The sequence below is a fragment of the Apis laboriosa genome, unplaced genomic scaffold (assembly GCF_014066325.1).
Source record: "Apis laboriosa isolate Shangri-la unplaced genomic scaffold, ASM1406632v1 scaffold5_cov152, whole genome shotgun sequence".
NCBI classification, from domain to species: Eukaryota; Metazoa; Arthropoda; class Insecta; order Hymenoptera; family Apidae; genus Apis; species Apis laboriosa.
This window is the reverse complement of record NW_025223857.1, coordinates 234580-244174: the sequence shown is the minus strand read 5'-3', so window position 1 is coordinate 244174 and position 9595 is coordinate 234580. Positions and strand designations below refer to the sequence as shown.

Here is a 9595-nt window from a genome sequence, read left to right as displayed (position 1 = left end):
AAAAAAAAAAAAGAAAGAAAGAAAGAAAGAAAAAAAAAGAAGAGGCGCGGGCGAGTAAACTCGAAAGCAATAAGCGATACAGTAGTGTCGGTTGTGTAGCGAGGATTCTCGGGTTGTATCTCTCTTGGAATCTCAGAGAATCAGATCACAATGAAGGACCGGGCTTTCCCGGGCCGCTATTTCTTGTTCCCAGATGAGCACCGCACACAAATGGGAGGTTTTCACGTACCTGACGCCAACCTTCTGCGACCACTGCGGCTCGATGCTTCACGGTATCGCGCATCAGGGACTTAAATGTTCAGGTAGTTAACAAACAACAACATTCAAATCAAACAAATTCAGTCCGTAATTACATTTCCACGAAGCGGCTAGATCTCGCACGCGTTTTGTCTCTTCACGTAGCTATCTTCGAAATAAAAAAAAAAAAAAAGATTCGCATTCGTCTAGATTCGAGTGAAAACAGTTGCTATTTGCGTATTTTTTTTTTTATTTAATATCTCCTCGGTTAACCCGTTACTTGCGTCGCAAAAAAAAAAAAAAACGAGATTGGCGCTGTCTCCATCTCGAATCCAGTTGGATCGCGATACTCCTGTATTACGAACTCGATTCGATCTCCGCTGATATTCTTCTTCCGCGATTACGTAGTAGCTGATCGAACACAAATTTTCGCTCGAAATTTCCCACCTAAATATCCGAAATAACGCGGTATTAAAGCTTCGCTTTCGCCTCTCACTATCGATCTTCCCTTTCTCTTCCCTAACTTTATCTCCTCCCTCCCCTCCCTTCACGAATCGCAAGCTCCAGTTTCTCTACGAATTCTCAATTTACGTTTACGATCCATCTTCTCTTTTCTCCATGTTCGTTTATTTTTCTCGTCTCCGCGGTTATCTCCATTTCTTCAATGTTTCAACAAGAGAAACATATTTTCTTGCCTCCCAACACCTACCTATGTTTATGCGGATATAATCGATTGGACTGAAGCAGAGAAACGACGTCGACACGTGAAAAAAAATATTTCTATTTTTTTATCCAACATTTTTCGCGATTTCTGCAAACATCGTTTTTATCGTTTTCGTAGACTTTGTCGTCATTGTCGTTATAATCTTCGTCTTCGTTTAGTCGTCGTCGTTGTCGTCGTCGTCGTCGCCATTGTCATTTTCGTATTCGCAGTTTCGTTCTCGTTCTCTTTCACTCTCTCGGTGGTGTCTCATCATCTTCGTCATACTTTCGTCGACTTATCTTCTTACGATTCGCTCTCTCAACATTCGCTGTTCTTTTTCGTCCATTCTCCATTTATTTAACAAACGAGATTAAAAATTTTGCGAATTCGATCAAAATGCGGTATATTGTCACGTACACAAGAAATTCGATTAATATAACGAATAACTTCAAGGGAAGAAACGCTAGCCTGTTGCTCGTGTTTTGGTTCCGCACACTTTCGATCGGTGTAAAACGATACTCCGGTTCCGACTGCGAAGCCGGGAACCTTGCACTTGGTCGTTCGCCTATTAGCCCTCTCCCCCCTCGCTTGCTTATCCCATTGCTCTTTTTGCCACTGTTCTCTCAGTCGGGAGAGCTCAGCGCCTTTTATATGTATACACGTAGAATGTTACCTTTGTTACGTATTTTACCGACACTTTACGTACGATATCTCACGTCCGTGAAATTTTTTTTTTTTTTTTAACGTATCTCGATCATTGTACATATATGATTCTATATACACGATTGTACATACGATGCATGCTCGTCGTTATAGTACATGTATATAACGTAGATTTATACCTTTTTTTTTCGCTCGGTATCGACCGAACGCGTAGAATACGACACACTTCTCTTCGATCGGTGTGCAACAACTCTCTTTCTCATTGGGCATTATTTACAGACCGTTATATATTTATACTCAACCTTAATATTAGATTTTATTCGACCAACACGTATATAATACACCTGTATACATGTATTTTTCGATTTATCCTCTGTTTCGACTTTATCCCCTAATGTTCCGCGCTCGAGGGGACCATATGCACGTCTCGATTTACATGTGTATGTATGTAAATGTGTAATATTTCGCGATCGCTATTTTTTTTTTTTTTTATTCCTTTTTTACTCTATCGGCACCGAATGTATGTAGATAACGATTTGTTCAATTGACAATTATAAACGACCACACGTAGTTTATCGTAGTGGCCGCTTCTCGTTGCATTATTCCACCTTTCGTAGTCAAAGGATTACGAGGATTATTATCGTATAATTTTTTCTCTTTTTTTCTCTCTCTCTCTCTCTCTTCTTTCTCTTTTCTTTTTCTTCCTTTCTCGAAGAAATGTGGAATGGAAACGATAATTTCCTCGTAATTCGTTCTATTATCCTTCACGATACGAGCACGAACCACCGTCTCAATCGAGCATGCGTTTCGAACGGTTGTTCGTCGAGTTTCGCGCGTGTGCACTTTCGACTGCAGCCGCGATCGTGCGTCTCGATTCATTTTCTCTCCATCGAGAGGAAAAGTAAAAGAGAAACGAACGGGTTCGAGTATTCCGTACTTGAATCGAACCGATAATTAACGGGAGAGGGGAAAAAAAGAAAAGAAAAGGAAAAGAAAGGAAAGGAAAGGAAAGGAAAGGAAAGGAAAGGAAAGAAACGGTCGGCAGCTGCAGTTTCGATAGCGAGTGAAACGCGTGAAAAACCGCGCCCCTATCCTGCATCCCGCTGCTCGAACCAACACTTTCAGGCAAAAATGCCAAAGAAAGAAAAGAGAGAAAAAAAAAGATAGTATAAAATAATGCAAAAAAATGAAAAAAAAAAAAGAAAAAAAGAGGAAAAGATAAAAGAAAGAAAAAAAAAGATAATGAAAATAAGAGAAAATAGATATACGAGATTGCCGGTCTGGTTGCAACGTAAACGTGCCAGCGAACGTTGGACCACGATTATAATCGATCATGATCTAATAACGTGCAGCATGCGACATGAACGTTCACAAGAGATGCGAGGAGAGCGTGCCGAATCTTTGCGGATGCGATCATACGGAGAGACGTGGTCGTATAAATTTGTACATCTCGTGCTCCGGAAGCAAGCTCACGGTCGAAGGTAAGTAGCGCCCTATCTTATCATTATAGTTCTCGAGCTTTCAACCTTTCGCGATCGATTCCCTAACTTTTTTTTTTTTTTTTTTTCTCTTTTTCTTCTTTTCTCCGAAGAGAAATAATTTTCTTATTTATACACAACAAAACCACCGATATAATTCGACGAGTATCGAGTAAAGGCGTAAGCAAGGATTTATTAATCTTTTTCACTCGCTTTCCTGCGAGTGATTGGCATTAAAAATACCTTCGAATCGATTTATCGACGACGCTTTCGTCAAACGGGTGTTGAAGAGGTGTGGAACAGGGCCTCAACGCGACTAACCCAAGATCTTTGTATATTATTAGATCGTTGTTACCGGTCAAATTAAACCTCCTCCGATTCAAGGCCGGTACTTTAATTATCGCGGATGAGATCTTTTTTTCCCATCATATCTATACGTGTGGATAATCCACGCGAGAAGAAGGTTGAAAGGCTTTTGATAGGAGGAATAAAAGACGCGTTTTCTATGCATTCGTGTATTGTGAATTTCCAGTGAAACAGGGGCGAAATTTGATTCCGATGGATCCAAACGGATTGTCGGATCCATACGTCAAGTTGAAGTTGATTCCAGATTCGGACACTGTGAAGAAGAAAACGAAGACGATCAAATCCTCGTTGAATCCCGAATGGAACGAGACCATCATTTTGTGAGTGATATTATATATATATATATATATACAGTTGGATGAGAAAAATTATTATATTAATTAAATTATTATTAAATAATTAAATAATTATTAAATTATTATAATTAGAAAAATTATATATATATATATAATTGGATGAGGAAAAAAATTTATTACTTTTTTCCCCTGTTTTCCAGCGACTTGAAACCCGAGGACAAGGACAGGCGGCTTTTGATCGAGGTTTGGGATTGGGATCGAACGTCGAGGAACGATTTCATGGGCTCCCTCTCCTTCGGGATATCGGAGCTTATCAAAGCGCCCGCCAACGGCTGGTTCAAACTGCTCACCCAAGAGGAGGGGGAATATTACAACGTACCTGTTCCGGAGGAGGGTGTCGATCTCGCCGAGTTGAAGATGAAGATGCGAGTACGTTTATTATTTAACCTTCTGCGCCCGACACGGTGCGCTCTCGTGGTTCGATGCGACTCGAAAGATGGCTCTCGGCCATCATTTGGATTCGAATACGGTGACAATATATATTTATTTATTTATTTATTTATGATTGATTGATTGATTTTTTTTTTAAAATAATATAGCTTCGGCTCTTTCCTAACTTCTTTACGTCTAATATATGATAATATTATGAAGCGTAGAATAATATAATGTCGAATAGATTTTTAGATTTTCTTATTTCAAATTAGATTAAGATCTAATTCGACATTAGAATTAGTGGTAATAGGAATATTATTTTAAAAGTTTTTGAGTTTTGTGAGCATAGAATTGTGTAGAATGATTAGTTTAATGAAGATGAAGAGTTTAATGAGGAAATCTAGCACTGAACTGGAAATTATTTCAAAATTATTTTTTCTCGATTTCGAGCTTATAGATTTAATTTTTAGAAAGCAATATTGCTTTTTATTATAATTTATTGCTCCATTGAAAATATATAAATAACATAAAGACATAAGTAAACGTATAAAAGAATTAACATTTATATAAATATACAAATACATTATTTTAGAAAAATGAAGCGTATGATATAACTTGAAATAAAATAGGAAAAAAAAAAATCGATAAAAATCAAAATTTTCTTTTTTAAATACAAAGTCGTCTCTCTTAGCGCAAACAGCGAAGATTCACGACTCGATTCGTTTTCCTCCCCGCAGAAGACCTCGGTCACGAAAAAGACGACCACCACCCAGGACAAGGAGGTGCCCCACAACATGGGCAAGAGCGACTTGATAAGGGCGAGCGATTTCAACTTCCTAATGGTGCTCGGCAAAGGCAGTTTCGGAAAAGTTCGGTTAATTCCTTCCTTCTTCTTCTTCTTCTTCTTATTCGTTCACGCCCTCTCCTTCCAAAGGTGATGCTGGCCGAGAGGAAAGGTACCGACGAGCTGTACGCGATCAAGATTTTGAAGAAGGACATCATCATTCAGGACGACGACGTGGAGTGCACCATGGTCGAGAAACGCGTGTTGGCGTTGTCCACCAAGCCGCCATTTTTGGTCCAACTGCACTCCTGCTTCCAAACCATGGATCGCCTCTATTTCGTGATGGAGTACGTGAACGGTGGGGATTTGATGTACCAGATACAACAGTGTGGCAAGTTCAAAGAGCCTGTCGCTGTGTGAGTGATCCCCCTCCAAACTGAACCAAGTCCACCAATAACGTCCTTCGATTAAAAAAAAAAATTCTTCGTTTTTATCTCTAGATTCTACGCGTCCGAAATAGCGATCGGCCTTTTCTTCCTCCACGGCCGAGGTATCGTGTACCGGGATCTGAAGTTGGACAACGTTCTGCTGGATCAGGACGGTCACATCAAGATTGCCGATTTCGGTATGTGCAAGGAGGGGATCAGCGGCGACAAGACCACGAAAACGTTCTGCGGGACGCCCGATTACATCGCGCCGGAAGTTAGTTGAAATTTTCCCTTCTTCTTGATTTTTTTAATACTACGTTACCGATTGATCGTTACCGATTGAACGTTACCGATCGAGTCTCTCCTTCGGTACAGATCATATTGTATCAACCGTACGGGAAGTCGGTCGACTGGTGGGCGTACGGAGTGCTGCTGTACGAGATGTTGGTCGGTCAACCACCGTTCGACGGTGAGGACGAGGAGGAATTGTTCGCAGCAATAACCGAGCATAACGTCAGCTATCCGAAGAGTTTGTCAAAGGAGGCGAGGGAAATTTGTAAAGCGGTGAATACGAGTCTTCTCCCTCTTACTAAAGGCTTTGAGCTTTCAAACGTTCCAAGATTGTTTCAACGAACACGAGCTCGATTTGCAATTATGCGTTTTACGTTTTAACACCTTTGCTCTCCAACGGTGACTCTCGGTCACCACTGAGATTGTTGAACTTGAATGGCGACAATATTTATTTATCTTTGATTCTTTTAGAATATCGCTTCATAAATAGATTTTATAGTATAAGCTCTTTATAATATAATCTTATGAAGTGTAATTTTATCTTATAAGTAGATGAGAACGCCTGGAGTGCAAAGGGTTAATAATAATAATAAAATGATTTTATAATATTTTTCTTTCTTTATTCCTTTTATTAGGAAGTGTATATATATATATATATATAATAATGATTATACGATTTAAATTATTTTATTTAATTTATTTTAATAATTTTATTAAAACAAATTTACACTTCCTACTAAAGAAATAAAGATCTATTGATCAATTATATATTTATTATTTTTCTTAATTCTTTTTCGTTAAATAATTCCTTTCAACGTTCTCTTTCAGTTCCTCACGAAGAATCCTGTGAAGAGACTCGGTTGCGGGCTACGAGGGGAGGAGGACGTACGGAGCCACGCGTTTTTCCGACGTATCGATTGGGAGAAGATAGAGAATCGGGAGGTGCAGCCACCGTTCAAGCCGAAAATCGTGAGTATAAGATGAGGCGAAGAAAGGAAGGAAGAGAGGAGAAGTTGAACGTTTGATTCCGTAGAAACATCGCAAGGACGTAAGCAACTTCGATAAACAGTTCACCTCGGAGAAGACGGATTTGACTCCCACGGACAAGTTGTTCATGATGAACCTGGATCAAACGGAGTTTATGGGTTTCTCGTTTCTCAATCCGGAATTCGTGCAACACGTTTAAATCGATGGAATATCCTATAAGTCACTGGCTAGTTTTAATCTCATACGTTTCTCTCTCCCTCCATCTCTCCCTTCAGAGACATCTTCATCTTCGCTACTCAGGGGCTTTCACCGTTTCATTTCCCTATCTCTTTCTCTGTCTATCTATCTCTATCTCTATCTCTATCTCTATCTCTATCTCTGTACTTCTTCCTCCCCCCCGATATCGATCCACTTTCTCCATTCTTCGAAACTTGGCAACTTGGTATCTCGGTTACCAAAGATAANAAAAAAAAAAAAAAAAAAAAAAAAAACTTTTCACTTTGTAATCTTTAATAATCTCAGAGATCGGATCCCTCGTATCGCGTCGGTTATCGCGTTGGATTCGCCCGATGAAACGAAACGGGATGAAAATCGGAAGGTACGAGATCGGGTGGTAAGAGAAAAGAAAAGAAAAAGAGGAGAAAATAAATTACGATCGCAAATCGTTGAATGGAAAACGTCGCGCTTCCGTTTTTATCGGAAAATATATTTCCCAATATATTGCCCTTCTCGTTCTTCTCCCTCCCCCCCGCCCCCCCCCACCCTCGATACGTTTTCTTCGATTATTTTCCGGGACACGTATATACACGTACACGTACACACACGTACACACACATACACGCGACTGTGTAAATTATACATATTGAACAAATGAATTATATTCCTATTGTTATTATGATTTATTATTATTATTATTATTATTGTTGTTGTTGCTGTTGTTATTATTATTATTATTATTATTACTATTATTATTAGATATATTCTTCAACTTATAGAAATAATCGCGAATTGTTATATACGTGTTATACGAATTTATTAAATTTCAATCCGCGAATTAATTTCGTTTAATTAAACGATTTTCTCTTATGTAATCTTTCCAGCTAGTTAAGATAATTAAGCGAATTAACTTTTTTTTTTTTTTTTGCCTGACACGGATAAAAAAAATTTTAACGAACGGTAACAAACGTTCGATTTCTAGTCCCACACATTTCCATACAGGTATAATGCTTATACGTATGTATAACGTGTGCCTATATACGGAGAAAAATTATACGATATATATATATATATATATATATATGTATCGTATATTTGCTCCTCGCTAAATTAATTGGTTATCGAAGCACGAACTCGAAGCGCGTTTTCTTCTGAATGCCATTTATTCACTTCCAAGAACGTGCTCGGTGAGCTTGACGGTGGTAGTGAGATTATAACGATCGTAAGTAATTTTATATGACGTGAGGAACTGCAACAATATTGACGTTGTTGTTTGCGAAAAAAGAGAGAAAAAAAAAAAAAAAGAAGAAAAAGAAACACGTACAGACGATTAGGATAATGCTAGGATGATCGACGATACGGTCGAATCGAGTTATTCTTGTCTCGTTTGTTAATCGATGTCCATTCGATACTTGCCTCGTTGTTATCGATCGAACGAAGCGAGTATAGGCAGTGGAAAGACAGTGGAACGGTTATTTCATCACACCTCATATTTTCCTCGCTTTTTTCGATTCGTTGATTCGATTCGAGTTGTTCGCTCGAAACGACGAAAGGGCGATGCTTCGGTATTCCTCGATGAAGCTCTTCTCGTGCCTGAAATCCTCGCTCCGGTGATATACGCCTTTTCTATCGAGCTCGTTTCGGCTCGCGTCATCGAGGACGAAAACAATGAAACGACGAACGAAATGTTCGATCGATTTTGCGAAGTCGCGAAAAATTTTTTCCTCCTCGATCTCTCTTTTTTTCGGTCGGTTGCCATGCCGACGCTCGATAGTAGGATTAATTATTACTTGTCGATTAATTAAGCGTAATTGTCGTAGATATATATATATATATAAATATAAATATATATATATACATACATATACACACAGACACACACATATGTATACAAGTTGACTGGCTCGTTAATTTTTACGAGCGTCCCCTTTTTTTCTAATATATATATATATATATATAGACACACACGTTTCACGTTCGCGACTCGACGAGTGACAGTGGAACCGTTCGACAATCGAAACTGTTCGAGTTTACGAGTGCGTTTCGCTTAGAACATTAACTCTACACATTAGCAGCCATCCTCGATGAATTTTTCACTCTTCGAGAATAAAGCGTACACGTTAATATAGCGCGCACGCACACGGACTCGTACCCTTCCATTCGGGACCTTTGTTATCTCTCGCTCGTAACGATCTTCCATTTTAAAAAAACCTTTGCCTCCTTTGTCCTCTAATGATCGTCCGTTGGCGGACAAAGGATACGAGTTCGTGAATTTCGAAAGAAGAAGAGAGAAAAGGAAAAGAAAACAATCAAGCGTATTAATTACGTGTTCCAATAAATAAGCGATTATCGTAACGTAATTCTCGCCTCCTTTATTCAACGGGTGATTCAATCATATTCTTCTATCCACGAATTTACGTAATCTCGTCAATATCCCACCGCTCTTCTCTTATTCGATTCGATCCAATTCTAGAATCACACGCACCTCGTTACGTGTTACGATTCCCCTGTTCGTCAAGATGACTTTTTTTTTTCTTTTCCAACCAACGATTCGCGTGACAAAGTGACGATTTCAATCGATTTCGATGATTTTAATTTATCGAAAAATCCAAAACGATTAATGGTAAATTGCGTTCTGTTTGTATCGGGACAATATATCGATCTCAGAAAATAAAAATTCCTCCAATTTCACTGATCAATTTTTTTTTTTTTTT

The 9595-nt window shown here is 38.8% G+C and overlaps 1 protein-coding gene across 2 annotated transcripts in view; it reads left to right on the top strand.

Annotated features, from left to right (window-relative positions):
- LOC122718279 (protein kinase C, brain isozyme) overlaps nucleotides 1-7129 on the top strand; it is a 16881-nt gene extending 9752 nt beyond the window's left edge. Inside the window, exons 4-13 of one of the 2 annotated variants that reach the window (XM_043943173.1) lie at nucleotides 194-302; nucleotides 2956-3084; nucleotides 3614-3767; nucleotides 3944-4172; nucleotides 4913-5044; nucleotides 5110-5375; nucleotides 5460-5661; nucleotides 5763-5951; nucleotides 6507-6647; nucleotides 6712-7129. In XM_043943173.1, coding sequence (XP_043799108.1) covers nucleotides 194-302; nucleotides 2956-3084; nucleotides 3614-3767; nucleotides 3944-4172; nucleotides 4913-5044; nucleotides 5110-5375; nucleotides 5460-5661; nucleotides 5763-5951; nucleotides 6507-6647; nucleotides 6712-6864 — 1704 coding nt within the window. In that variant the 3' untranslated portion in view covers nucleotides 6865-7129. The remainder of the gene's footprint in view (nucleotides 1-193; nucleotides 303-2955; nucleotides 3085-3613; nucleotides 3768-3943; nucleotides 4173-4912; nucleotides 5045-5109; nucleotides 5376-5459; nucleotides 5662-5762; nucleotides 5952-6506; nucleotides 6648-6711) is intronic. The other variant, XM_043943172.1, reaches the window with a different exon arrangement.
- The last annotated feature ends 2466 nt before the right edge of the window (nucleotides 7130-9595 follow it).